Source organism: Dromaius novaehollandiae, chromosome 2 (genome assembly GCF_036370855.1).
Source record: "Dromaius novaehollandiae isolate bDroNov1 chromosome 2, bDroNov1.hap1, whole genome shotgun sequence".
NCBI lineage: Eukaryota > Metazoa > Chordata > Aves > Casuariiformes > Dromaiidae > Dromaius > Dromaius novaehollandiae.
In genome coordinates, this window is record NC_088099.1 from 102,348,391 (window position 1) to 102,363,180 (window position 14,790).

Genomic DNA, 14,790 nt, shown 5'->3' on the forward strand with positions numbered 1-14,790 from the left:
TCCTCTGCCTCCAGCAGGAGCAACAGTTCCAGTGTTGACATGTTTCATCAAAAGTATTGAAACACATCTGTACCTCAGCATTATTTTGACTATTAATTGACTATATATTAATTGACCACATATTTCCATCATTTTGCCTTGCATGATTCCCTCATCGCAAAGGTTATCCCTTTCAAAGGAACCAATCAGTTTACACTTGCTCAGATTTGTGTGCCACAGTTTCTATCCCAGCCTCTCTCTCTTTTGCCTATCTCATTGCCACTGAAAGCCCAGGAGTATTTTGTATCTATGGTCAGCATGCTGCTATCAAATGTCATTCAATGTCCAACTGCAGCAAAATCCAGGCTGTTCCCCATATGACAGTGAGGCATGTCTAGTTTTATTTGTTTACAGACATCAAAGTTGATCAAAATCTCATGCAGACAGTATCTGATCCAAAGCCCAACAAAATTTTAGCAGAAATATTTCAGTGCATTTTACATCAGTCTGTCTTTGGCAGCATTTTCCAGTGCATCTTAATGATGCTCCCAAATCCAGATTTAAACAGCACTTTAATCTGTCAGAGAACGCTACCATCAACAGCTCACTGGATTTCCACAGTGAGGAAAAAATGGAGGTGGATGACCCAGATAAGTTTCCCAGTAAAGCAAAAACCTGATATTCCTATAGAAAATGCTATTTCATTTACCATTTCTTTTTATATAAAATGGTAAAACAGCGCAAGAATCACAGTTCTTGGTTTGGTCTAGTAAAAGTTTGGTAAAGCTGATATGTTTTGAATTTACAAAGATACAACTTGAAAGCAGGTCGAGCCTGCATGAATTACCAGTATTTTTCAAACAGGTTATGTTTCTTATGCTTGTACTATTAAGGTGAAAGGGGATATGTATAACTCAGTATGCATGAGCAATACTAGCATATAATATCTTTGCTTTTAAATTCTATTGCCTCATGTCGGAGTCTTGGTTTATTTACAGAAAACAAAAGCGTTGCAGCCGAGTGACACCCTGAGCTAATACATTGCAGAGTTTCTTCAGCTGAGGTCCATTTTGCACTCTACCATACCCTTTCCCAGAAGGGAAGGGCTGGGCAGTAACACACCGTGTCAACTTGAACAAAAAAGTGGTAGCTATTTAGCAGACCTCCAAGCTGCCGACCCCCTTCATGAATCCACACCCTCACCCTTTCCTGGGACAGCAGACAGTGAAGCAGAAGGACCACCGCTTGCCTACCCGTTCTGATGTTCCTGTAGCACTTGATAGATGCTGATAAGAAAGGTTTGGTTTTTAAAGCTCCCCATGACACAGTCCTTGTAGATCCGAAACTCAGCGGCTGTGACGGCCTCGCCCTCGGGAATCTGAGACAAATTAAATTTGAACTCCTTGTGGTGCCGCTGGTGAGGTGTGAACTCCTTGTCATATTCAACTGCAGATGGGAAAAAGAGAGGGAAAAAAAAAAAAGAACCATGACTAAAATTTAACAATAAAAGTTTTCCACATGTGCCACCTGTTTCTTGAAGAAAATAAAAATCACAGTTATTCTCCAAAATGGTCTTGACAAGTGCCGTGAAAGCCTGTGCAACAACAGCCTTTCTAGTGCAGGCCTTTCAAATACAATTTAGAAAAGATAAGGTTCGTCTTCTCTAACTAATATTTTTGAGATTTTCATATTTCTTAAAGAAAAGTCAGCTCTGACAGGCAAAATATGACTATTTTGGTTCTGTTTAAAACATCTGGTAACTCTGAACCAGTGACCTCCCCAAGCATTTTCCACCTGTCGATCTCCAAGTTCTTTAAAACATTTTGTGAAGTCTTGCACCCTTCATCTAATAGTGGAGATGAGCTCCATTTTGCATTAGGACATCAAGGCACAGACAGAATAAATTGCTAGCACAAGGTAAGTCAATTCGCAGAATGTCCTAAAAGGTGCCGTCTCTTGGCTTCTGAGTTTGTCTTTAACCGTTATACGCTGGCTTGTTATCTGAGTAAGATTGACATGTTATTTATTTCTAGGGTTAAATTTAAAACCCAAACATAGGGTTCCCCTTCCTTTTGCAGAAGCTTATTTGAGAATGAGAGAGCAAAGAGGCAGTGACCTCTTTTGCTTTCTTCAGTTATCCTCCCTGGCCTTTGCCCTCTTCAAGTAAGTTATAGGGTGTGGAGTGCAAGAAAGACCCAAGCCAGAACCCCTCCTGCTGCAAGTACATGCCTTAGGATTTGTATTTTCTCTACATGAGGTTCCCCTCACAAACTCCACTTCTTGCCCCATTCCTCTTGTATTACTTGATTACATCTTGTATCAGTCTGAATTTGATTTATTATTATTTATTCTGATTTTCTACTAGAAATTGCTTAAAACCACAACAGATTCTATAAACACACATAATTACATCTTCAGAGCCCTGAGAAAGAAAACCTAAAACTAAAAAGTTGTTCCCACCAGTGCAACTGAAGCAGTATATTTCAATAATGAATAAGTCGCCATTATATTACGGGTAGGGACACAACAAAATTCAGAGGTGGAGGCAAGGGAAAGACAGATTCCTTCTCATGTTAGACTTTGTGCTCACTTTCTGTTGCTTTTTATTTTCTCCTCCTTTTTAATACATCAAACTGCAAAAGCATCCACGAGATTAGACTCACAGCATCCTATGAGGTAAGTAGCCATCCCCATTTTACAGATGGGATACTGAGTCACAGGGAAAGTGGTATGTCCAAGGACAGGCATACGAGGCTTGGGGCAGAGCCAGGAACCACAGCCAGCTTGCTTGGATTGCACTGCCTTACTCACAGGTTACCTCCCCAGGAAAGGAGACATGTCCCCTGGCATTTCAAAACACAGCCTACGGAGATGTGCCCTTCTACCTTTCCCATCTGTCTATTCATCACCATCCTCTCATCCCAGTTTCCTCCATGCCCTCTCCCTTTTCCCTGGCAGCTGGGAGCATTTCTTCCATTTGAGCTGCCTCATCTGGCTTTGACTGTGTCCTGGCACCCTGCACGACACTTAGTCACATCCTTCTCTTTGAAGCTTGCCTGGAAATCTTTTCACCTCTGAATGACTCTCATGGAGCATTCTGCAGTACACAGCACTTACAAGATGCTACATTTGAAACTGCTACACGGTGCACAGGCAAGCTTGCAAACTGCTGTCGAAGTCAGAAGATGCTGCCGGTTTGGGCACTCTTCCATCATATTTGCCTGAGCAGTTTAGAAGTCAAATTATTGGCAAACGTGGGTGACTGGATCCTGTGACCTCCAGAAAGGGGGCTGTGCTACCCACGGTCTCCTTCACAGATTTCACCGCATTAAACGATGGTATCGGGCACTTTTAATACCACCTAGGAATTACTTTGTTTTGAACCAGTGCTGGCCACCTCTCATCAGTGACCTGCACTTCCCTTTAAAGTATCTGCCTCTGGTTTTAATTGGGAATGACTCTAAAAATACTGAACTAGTTGGTCCAACTTGCATGGACACACTCTTGAGAAAGGGACCAAGCTGTCTAGTTATTCCATGTCCTGACGCAAGTGCAGCAGGATGCACTTCTCAAAACAGACCGGCCATGTATTTTCAGAAACTTGCAGGAGTCCAACCAATAAGAAGCCGTGCTTGACTGTTTCTAGCAGAACAGTGTGCCCAGAATGGCCTTTTTACTTGCTGCTACAAGATGAGAGGATGTAATTAATGGTGAGGGAACGTCTAAATCAGCTATTTTGGAGAGACAGAAGTATGAAGCAATAATTCTTGATTTAGAACTTGCAAAGTCCTTGTTTATGGGTGCAGCATCCAGTCAAAACTGAAGTCCACCTTCTGCTTAGTGGACCAGATGAGCCACCCATGGGCGAGATGCACCACCACAGCTAAACAGAGCACATAGGATCTTCTCCCCAGGGCTCGCCACAGAAGATGACAGCAGGCTGCGCACAAGCAACTGCAGGCAGCAACACAGTCAAGCGCAACAAAAAGGAGGACTAAGAAGAACAAATGGCAGGCCACAATCAGAACAACCAACAGACCCTGGAAAAGGCAATAAGGAACAAGAACCACAACAGGAAACCTGGCAGGGTGCAGTAAAACTAAAATTACACTGGAGAGAAATAATAAGGGGAATGTGCTACGTTTCCTGCCAGTCATGGCCCCACACCAAGATGTGACTTGGCCTCCCAGAGCACACGAGGGAGAGCGAAGAGCGGTCCTGCTTGACCTGCGAAAGGGACATGCAAGACAGCGCAAGTGGCTCAGAATGAGCAAAAGAGTCACTGTTTGCTGTTACTTTCAGACCTCAAGTCAGAATGGTGCCCTGAGCCATTCTCATACCCGATACAAAATGTGAGCTTATAAGTGTTATAGCCAAATTCTAGTCCTTCAAATGTTTATTCTCCCCTATCCCTCTTCTAAGAAGCCAAAAAAATCCCACCACCAAAGCATCCACCACAAAGTATCAAAAGTAGATTCAGGTACAACATTTGACTCCGAGTATCCTTTCACAGTTTATAGCTTTTACAGTATGTTTACAATAATATTTTCCTGTTTTAAAAAACTTTCTTCCTTTTTCCTTGTCCTTGTCTGAAAGCCCCACACAATCACAGAAGCTGACTAAACTGAATACAGGGGAAATGTTCAACGTGATTTCGTTATCAGGATCAGCAGAACAAGCAAGCTGAAAGACACAAGCAAGGAAACCTTTTTTAATCTTTCAGATTAAGTAATTTAGCTTTTTCTGTTATAGAAGAAAGGCACATTCAGAAAAAAATACTGTTAAGTTGAGGGTGTCCTTCTCAGCTACATTCAGAAGTGTCCCTACAATATCACAGGATGGAAAATAGCCCACATTAAGTTTGTATGAAGCAAGTATAAAAGTTTAACGAGTTGGAAAGTTTTTCTGGCTATGTATCTTCCCATGATACAATGGAGGGTGGGTTTTTTTTCTTCGTGGAAGTGGTGAGATATTTAAGTTCTATATACTCATTGTCACCCCATTAAGTTAATAAACAACTGTTTTCATTCAGCAAGACAGCTTAAAAATATAAAATGCCAACAGCTCTTCTCTGGGGGCTTTTTACCCCCTGGAAACAGTTCATTTTTAACAAAGAAGTGAAGTTTTAGAACAGTAAAATTTGGAAAGGCAAGATCCGAGCTGCTGGTTCCCAGGATTACCCAGTTTGTATTGCTATCACATTACATCGCATCAGATGACCTATTCAAAATGCAGACGGCACATGCCAAAAATGCAAGGCAACAGCAAGAAGGAGAAATTATTTCTCAAGCTGCTTTCCAATTTTTTTTCCCCCACATGGAATTTGTTCAGGTTGGTCTGATCAGTGACATGTTAAATCCAAAACTAATTTCTGCCTGAAGATCCACTCACGCATGCCCCAACTTTGCGAACCCATTGCAGAGAAAATAAGGCACGCTCGCAGCTGCAGCAGGTTGAAAGTGCGCAGCCCCTGAGCACCGCTGGCCTTCTTTAACCTCTCCCTAATGTTTGCCCAGCATCAGGGACAAGCCAGGCAGAAATAGCTGTTGTAGCATCATGACACCAACCACTACTTTATAAAATGCATCCTCATGGTCTAATTATATTATTCTGAGCATTAGTACTTGCTTGCCAGAATAGTTCCTCAGAGCCAATACTGATGCAGGTACACGTGTACCGGGGCAAGCTGGGATGGGAGAAATCACTGGGCAGAGGTTTTAGCCCATCACGGCACACGGAGCATGCATCCTTCAAGCCAAAGGCCACAGGACTGGCCACGCTGCTGCGCTGCTCTGCCCCAGCCCAGCTGGGGCTATCGTTGCTCCTTCGCATTACAGGCAAAGCAGAGACTGAGCTGTGGGCTCTGAAAGCCCTCACCTCCGGGTTTTTCATTACAGCTCATTTCTGAGCAGCAGGACAGGCTAAGCACACACAAACAGTTAACAGAGAAGCCTGCCAGTAGCTCTTTATGTTCCTCTCAACAAACATTTTTAAATACTATACAAACACAACACTATTGTTGAGAAGTTAAAAAGGCACAAATGTCAAAATTAGGCTTACTGTGGTTTTGAATTTTGTGTATTCTAATTCTAAACCAGTGTTGCAATAGCCAATTTCAGCACAAAATGTCCTTGGTTTAAAAATAACATACTGCTCACAGAACTTTTTACTTTAAAAGCACTGCATTAAAAAATTAAGAAATTAACACAATACATCTATTTTGGTAACTATATCATTATACTTCCATTTGCACATGTCACATACACCTAAGACTAAAGAAAACTAACCCTAATGCCAGTCATTGAAAGAAACTCCTTGTGCTTCAGCATTACTTTGAATCTCAGGTAACTCCTATGCAGAAGTAACAGGACAACAGTCTTTCCTGAGTAAACACAGTTTGCATGCAGAACAACAGCACTAATTGTCCTGATATTTGGTGTTTCTCCTCAAGTTCTCAGAGCTTCAGAAAAGTGTCAGGTTGGGTGTTCAGGTAAAAATGTGAGAAGTGGCTAGTCAGGTGTCAGGGTTAAAATCTCAGTAGTGCCTTTAAGAAAGTCTTTAGCTCATTCCCTTGGATCTAAAGCCAAAAAATATTAAACATTTGCTCAAAACCTAGATCTCCAAAAATAAACAAAAAAATTTTTATTATCTGTATAAATAATTATGATTTCTATGGCAACCTCATTCCTTGGAGGGGGGAGGGTGGGAAGGAGAAGGATTGGGGCTGCAAATGAGTGAGATGCAACTATTTGGGATGGGACATTCTACATCCATCCTGCTCCAGCAAGTCTGAAACTTAAGACTCTTTCTGTACCCTGAGACCTTCAAGAGTGACTTAGTTCTGTTGGACAGTCACTACCACACTCCAGTAAAAGTGACCAGTGTTCATCATCCGCTTATGGAGAGCGAGTTTTGCCCATGTATTCATGAATTTAGTTTGATTACAGATGATGTTTGATTAAAACATTCCTAAACATTTCTTCTCAGCCTCCTTGATCCCCTCCCCAGTAAAATGACACAGCCCCTGAAAACTCGAGTCACAAACAGGAGATTTGTGAGCATACCTACATAACAAACCACACAGTAATTTCTCCATTTTACTTTACCAGTTTCTGCTTTAAGTCAATAGTATTTATCAAATCTGGAGCAACGCAGCAGTGGCTTAGGCCCCAAATACTCTAAGCATTACCACAGCCTCAGCAGCCCCCACTAATAAAACCACCACGTATGTGACTGATCTACCACTGCAACCTTACAGCCGCATCAATGGGATTTCTTCAATAATAGCCACCAAGAGTTTGCACAGGACAAAATTAATATAAGCTTAAAAAGAACAGACAAACCCAGTCTTGGTCACAGTTGCTGTAAAAAGAAGCAAAAGGCAGCAAGAATCAAAGTACAAGGCAGGATTAATAAAGAAGTGAATAGTACTTTTATCAGACTAACTGATACATGGGAAGGAAGGAGGACAAGCTTCCACTCATGCAAGCACTTCATCCATCCAAGATAAAGGATATCCGACTTGAATATAAGTCCGAGTCTTCATTTGGGTCTTACATTCTTCCTCCTATGTCAAAAAGTGCTTATCCAGACCATTAGACCGGGGAATCTACAAGTATGAGATCTGCGGCAGGTCTTTTTTCCCCCTGAACGGATGCCCAGGATGAGCCTGAAAGCTGGTCTGGATTTTCCAAATCTACCAGGTAATCTAACAAAATACACCAGGTCTTCCTGCCACACTGGCAGACCCTCACAATACAGAAGCAACACCACCGCTACAAATTAAAGCTGACTTTTGTTACTAATATAAGCAGTATTTTCTAAATGTCTAAAAAGAACCAAAGAGTACAAAGCACCAGTTAAAACAGGAAGAAAAGAAATCCAAAAGGCTTCACAACTCCTTCCTCCTTTTAACAAGTTAACTAAAGCTAAGTGCTACTGAATGCACCCACAGGCGTAAAAGCAGGTCAGTGGTAAAGCTGCTGGCTCCTTGAAGTAGTGAGAAGGCATCAGGGAAAGGATCACCAGTATCTGTCTTCTACACTTAAATACAGTACAAGTGTCAGCTGGACACGAGGCTAACCAGTCTTTCAGTCTAACCCACTGCAACGACATCCTAAACTCACTACAGCTTAGACTGACCATTTTTTCCCCTTACAGTAAGGACCCAAAAGAAAGCAAAAGCTTCCAGTTTTTCAAACTAAGATTTATCAGAACCCTAATTTACAAGTGGTGAGCAAGGCAATTCCTTAAGCCAGAAGAAACTCAGGTCTGCTGAAAGAGACACTAAAATCAGAGGCCTGAAGGCAAACTCTCCACTGCCCCTGTGCTGGGGAGATCCTGCCCTCCAGCCTCGCTCTCAGCCCCACAACTTACTTCTGATAACTCCCACGACTGCAGCAGCTCTACACAGCCCCGCGGGGTCTCTGCAAAAGAGCTTCATGCCATGCTTCAGACAGATCTGGGATCAGTGAGGAGCGTGCCTCCTTCCGAGCCCCCTCGGTGAGATGCGTGACGATGCTGCACCCTCACGCTGGACAGTTACACAGTCACCAGGAGGAACCACCGGTAAGAGGTGTTTTGCCCACGTGCAAAACCGAGGAAAGATTGATAAGAGCATACAAAAGCGTCCTGGAGGTAAGTAATTAACTTATCCTGCTGACAGCCGCTTAGGCTCTTGGTTGTACAGACAGCTTTTAAACAGAAAAAGCAAAGAAATTTAGAGTTGATTTTGCCTTTCCACCTTTTGTTTATCCCTCTAGGTCCAGCTGAGGTGATCTAGAGACAACAGCTAGCTATGCTACGCTACCATAAATATAATGCAATTGGAAGTTAATGACAGCTTAAAAATAACAGTAAAAAGATTCAAGGGCAGCAAACTCCAAAAAGGGTGCTTTCTTCGAAACAGCTATAATATCACATCTGGGCTGCCACAATATAAAGCGGACTTATTCCACTGACTTGAGTGGAGCAATGCCAGTTTACATCTGATGAAGACCTGGCTTTATACTCAGTAGCTGAGAGTGCCAGAAAAGAATGATTCAGAAAAATAACCCGTGATTAATCCAATCCCAATGTAATTACAGAGATTAAATTTAAACAATAGCAAATCACTCTCTAAACACAACATTCTATAACAGATCTTTAAAGGAGAAGGGCCTTTTACTTTTGGACAAAAAAATATCACTGAGCTCTTCTTTGTTTCTTTGTGCTGAGAACCAAGCTGGAATCAGCTTGTAAAATCAGATTAAAACAGTTGCACAACAGCTTCCTTTCAGGATTCTTGAACCAAAGGCAGCTTTAAAATCAAAATAATGCACTAACCAAATATATAACGCCCATGGGATGCCAGAAAGTACTCAAAGACATTTTCACGGTATCCACAAAGATGCCTACTGTATGGCCAGCAGCGCTCCTCTCCTCTGCACGGGAAACCAGGCAGCACTGGGGACCGGCTTCCCTCCAGCACGTGAGGGGAAGAGGGCGGTAAATCCCAAATGAGGAGGAGATCCCTGCACGGAGCGGCAACACTGCCATGGGCCCCTGGCATCTCAGCCGCAGGCGTCCTCCTCCTAACATGCATTGCTTCGCAGTGGCACGGGCAGCCTCCTCCCCGCAAACGCTAACAAAACCAGCATCTCCTTTATCCATATGCTGGCACCTACGGCAGGTCCCTGCACTGGAAAGGGTGTCGTATCCTTAGAAAACGAAACATGTCGCTGTTTAAGGATGCCAAATTGGTTTTTATCAAGGGCGCTACTGTTTGCATTTTTGTGGCAACATTAATGCAGCTCCCGCTGAGAAGCTGATAAGGACTCTGCCTGCAAAAACCGCTCCTCTGGAATAAGGGATCTCGAGCTATTTCTGTACCGAGTTTCAAAGTAATTTATGCTTAAAATAATATTATGCTTTTCAGAAACCATTTATGCTTGAAGGCGAGGTCTCACACGTGCAAACGCAGCGTTTCGAGCAGGAGCTGGTGCTGTCAGCCTCATGACAGTGCCACGCGCTGGAAGCGCTTTGCAGCTAACCGCGGGGAGGGCAGATGGCATTCTTCCCACGCTGCTGTGCTCCCTGGGGTGCTCATTCGCTCCCGCGCCCATGTCCACACAGTAACTGCCCATGACACTTCGAGCCATCTGTGGAAATCTTCCGTTCCCGGCCTTTCTCATCCTTCAGGCTTGACACAGGTCATGCTGCATTTCCTCTTGGAAGCATCATTAAAATGGCAGCTCCCTGGAATTACACAGCTGCCCAAGTTGTATCAACTGGATTTTGAAACATTTTCAAGAATTTTTAAACAGTGCAGCGGTTTCCTGGCTTATCTCACATTGTCTCTCAAAATTGCCTGTCTTTCAGTAGGAATTTAAGGCAGTCCGCTTGAATTCACTTGCGCGTTTGAGTTAAATTTCAACACTGAAGTTGTGCAAAGTGGAAACTGTTTTTTAAGTTTATGCCCATTTCCCTCTGTCCTTTGTTCACTGGGGAGCTTTAAAATTTATTAGCAAGACTGAATCAATCAGCAGCAAATATCAAGGCAAGCAATACAAAAACATTTTCAAATTAAGCTGTACGCTTTCTTCTTGTTGAATACTAATCTCTTGGCATCACAGGCAGGTTTGAGCTTTTCATTTAATTGCCCAGCTGAGAAAGATACCTCTTGAACATAGTGCAGCCACTCCATGTAAAAATATTGCCCAGTGTTTAAAATTTTGTAAATTACTGAAAATGTTTAATCCAGCACCCAAGAATAGTCCTTTGGACACTGATACACACACAAAAACCATTGTGGACCTCAATTTATTACGCTGTTCCAAAGTCTACACGAACTATAATTGTAGCGTTCACTGACATGACTTGTGATTCCAGTGGACTCCATTAAACACTGCTCTGTCATTTAGCACTATTAGTGTTTAGTATGATACACAGGACTCCCGTTTCAAACGACTGCATTAAACAGTGTCTAGTTAGAGAAAGTGTCTCGATGTGACACAGAAGGGCATGGACTGTGGGGAACTGGCAGGGTGCTCTGTGAAAAATGGCTTAGAGAGAAAGAGAGTATGAAAGGCAGCAGAATGGGTATCAGCAAGAGAAAAGAGAGGATATGAGAAAGATGGGAAACACCATGCTCGAGAAGTGCATAAAGTGACAGGAGAGATAAGAAAAAGTAAAACTGCTCTCCAGAGGTGTCACGAGTTCTTAATGTTTAATGTGATTACAAATCAAATAGTTCTCAGCAAGAGTCAAGGCAACAAGATATCACAGCTCTGAAGACTGAAGACAGAGAATATGTGAAGTGTTTGAAGAAATATGAAATAACTTGAAGATTATTATTCCTGGTCCCCTACACTTGTCTAAGCAGTAGTGCAATTTGGAAGTGAATCCCCTGACTGCCTCCCCTTACTGTGTGCTGGTTCAGCACACAGATTTGGAGGAAATAGCTCCAACGCTCAACGCTTAACCGGGACTGCAGGCTCTGAATCACTGTTTGGGTCATGCCATCAATCCACTAAGATAACCCCCAAGCACTGATTGAAACAGCCTGGAAGACATCACACTACACAGAAATACCAGGACACCCTTGCTAAACGAAGTATTTCTTTTGGTTGCTCTTCTTGATTATTACTCCTTTTTCAACTTTCTTCCGCCATGGGCCTGACTATCCCGTGAGCCTCCCTGAAGGCTCAGGAAGATGCTCCCTCAGTAAACTCCCTTTAATGGAGACATGAGGAGCCCCAGCACAAACTGCTCTGATCTTCTGCCACTGTGCCAAATTACTTACTAAGTAATAGTAATAGACACAGCCACAGCTGCCCATAGGTAAGACCTAACATGGAATGTGAATAACTGTGAGGTGTGAATAACCCTATTCTCCAACACACTCTTTTGGGGCCAAATTAAAAAACTGGGAAGAAGGGAAGGAAGAGAAAAGACAGAAGAAGGAAAAGGAAAGTCTTCTCCCATTCCCAGCCTCCTCCAACAAGGACAGAAGGGTTGTGAAGCCCCTTAGGGATCTCTACTGCACAACCCTAACATATCTGGGAAGCACTCAAGAACTGTGATTATGGAAACTGGAGAAAATTTAACACAAGACAGAAATCACAGAATATTTTACAGTCATTATATCAGATGTGGGGTCACTGTTCCTCTTTCCAAGGCAGCAACTTCTTGCAAAGCTCTCTCCCCACACTTGCCCCATGTCATGTGTTGTCCCGATCACACATGTTTTCCCCTGACACCCTCTGACTTCCCCCTTGAACTTGTGCAGGATCATGGCCTCGCGCTGTATCCAACATACTCTCGAGTTCACACTTTTCTAAAAGAGCCATATTTACGCAAGCACACAGGAGCTGCCACCCTGGGTCAAATCAAAGCTCCCTGCAGCCTGTCTCATGCTTGCCAAAAGCAGATGCCTATGGAAAAGTAGGAGAACAGGGCAAGCGTGTACGATACTTCCCTGGAGTACTCTCCTAGATGCATTATATTTATTCCAGTGGCTTCTCCCTGACCCCAAAATATTGGCCGGTGAATGCACCTCACCTTCTGGTCATGATCAGAGAGCTTCTGTCCTCCAGGCTGCCTGGGTTTTGAGATCCCAAAGGCAGGTGCTCTCCCTCCAGGCAGAAAAGCGTGCAGAGTCGAAGTGTGCAGGAGCCTTGCACAGGAGCAAGTCAGCGCTCATCAGACGCTGCCAGCAGTAGGCAGAAAATGCCCACACGAGGATTCTACAGGAGTCCCCAGGCAACCACCTCTCCAGGGTGCCCCACAGCACACACTTTGGAAACGGACTCCAGTTTGCACAAGATGAGCTCTTATGCACGCGTTTTCCCCCTTTGGACAAACCACAGGAAAGATGTGGCCAGAGGAACCAAAGCGAAACCCACTGCATGCCTCAGGCTGGGAAACGGAGATCTCTTGACCTACCAAACCGCTGAAATCCAATTTTTTCCATCCTTGATCTGCCCACTGAGCATGCCGACACGGTGCCATTTGGGACACAACTTTTTTTTTTCCTCCTGTCAACCAATATAATGATGTTACGGAGAGCCAAGTAGCCATCAGACATGAAAAAACATGGAACTGCTGTGGGTGGTTAGAGCAGAGGTCATAAAATGGTCATTAATAGTTTTATCTAACCTGTAGCCTTTCAGTTTCTCAAAACATGTCTTGAAAAAGAAAAGAAAATGACATCATACAACTTCAATGCTCCGTGTAGGGGTAAAGAATTTCACCCTTTAAAAAAAATCCCTAAAAAAAAAAACCCTTGACAAAAAGCCCCAGTTTGTCTAACAGCTTTTCTCTAAGCCTTCCTTTTATTTATATATATATATATTCCCATATCCCCCAATGACTAGAAATATACTTGGAATGTTTCTGTCCATCTGATAAAGAGATTGGACGCTGCAGCCCAATTTCAGATACTCGGCCTGAAAGATATACAGCTTCTGTTCCTGGCTGTAGCTTACTATTCTCAGCTTGGTTAGATGAGAGAGTTAGACTTAACACTTTGAGAAAGACAAGAGAAATCTGACTGGGGTATGAAATCCTAGGAAAAAGTAAGAGCTGAGGAAAAACATCATTAAAAAACTATTAAAACAGGATTTGTGGAATATATTCTTAGTTCCACATAGTTGGCCTGACTTTTAATACAGTAGCATAGCTGGGTAGTTCACCTGAAAAGCATCCAGCAGAAAAAGAGACAGCCTCTGCCAAGTTCTTTCTCATATATAATTTTTTTTTTATTTTTCCCCCCTGTCACTTTCACCAAATACTCAAAGCACTGCTTAGGATCTAGGCACTTAAAATGAAAGCTGCATACAAATGGTCTTCAAGTAATAGCACATAAATTGACTCAAGAGGTCCCAGGTTAACTAACAGGAAATTAATAAACCTCACTGGCTTAAAAAACAACCCAATATGTAAATGTTTCTGGCTTTTGGTTTATCTTGCTCATTTTCCTTAAGTTATCAAGTTCCCAAAGACAGAATTAAAAATGAACAACGGCCTCCAACTACAAAAGAGAATGTCTTAAAATTCACAAACAGAGCTGCTTGCTCACAGATTAATTTTTAGACATTTGGCTTCTATATCTTTGCTCTTCACGATTCATGTCCCGGCTGTTTGGCTATTTGAACATTTTTCTGCCCCACCCAAATGAGCCTTGTCATCACTGATTTTATTTTTCCACTCCATCTCTCCTAGTAATGCCCTCCTCTCTTGCCTTGACTGGTCACATGCCATCTTTGGAGAAAAACACCTAAGACTCTTCCAACTTTCAGTAAAGATAAATAGATATATAGAGATACATTCAAATAAAAACCCACAACCGATTCCACTTTAGTCTTAAAATATGCCTTTTATCTGTTGTCATGCTTGAAGTGTTTTTAATGTTGTCAACAGCTGGATTGCCCGGACACAGATTTTAGTTTATGACTCAGTGGCAAGCACATTGGTTAGAAAAAATTTAGTCTTTTTGCCTTTTTTTTTTTTTTTAATTACTGCAACATGGTAGTGCTATATATCTGACACTCATAGAAAGACTCCAAGGAGATAGTTACCATACCTTGTTCTTTTTTATTTGTTTCTGTTTTAAATGAGAAAATTATCAACTATGGGAAAGGTTGGATCAGGGATAGCTTGCCATCTCTCTCTCTTTACAAATGTATGCACAGGGGAGTGATTTGATAAGCAAAAAGATTTTTAATGCACATTTATTAAATCAGTTTTACCTCTGCACGCTAAACTACCCGCACAAGTGAGGCTCAGGCTGGCATGAATGAGAGGTTTTATTGCAGTTCTCACTAATAGAGT

At 42.6% G+C, this 14,790-nt stretch overlaps 1 protein-coding gene across 3 annotated transcripts in view; it reads right to left on the reverse strand.

Moving 5' to 3' along the window:
- Positions 1–14,790, reverse strand: part of BMP6 (bone morphogenetic protein 6) — a 118,676-nt gene that overhangs the window by 47,960 nt on the left and 55,926 nt on the right. For all 3 annotated transcript variants that reach the window (XM_064507063.1, XM_064507062.1, XM_064507064.1), the window contains exon 2: positions 1,233–1,425. In XM_064507063.1, coding sequence (XP_064363133.1) covers positions 1,233–1,425 — 193 coding nt within the window. The remainder of the gene's footprint in view (positions 1–1,232; positions 1,426–14,790) is intronic.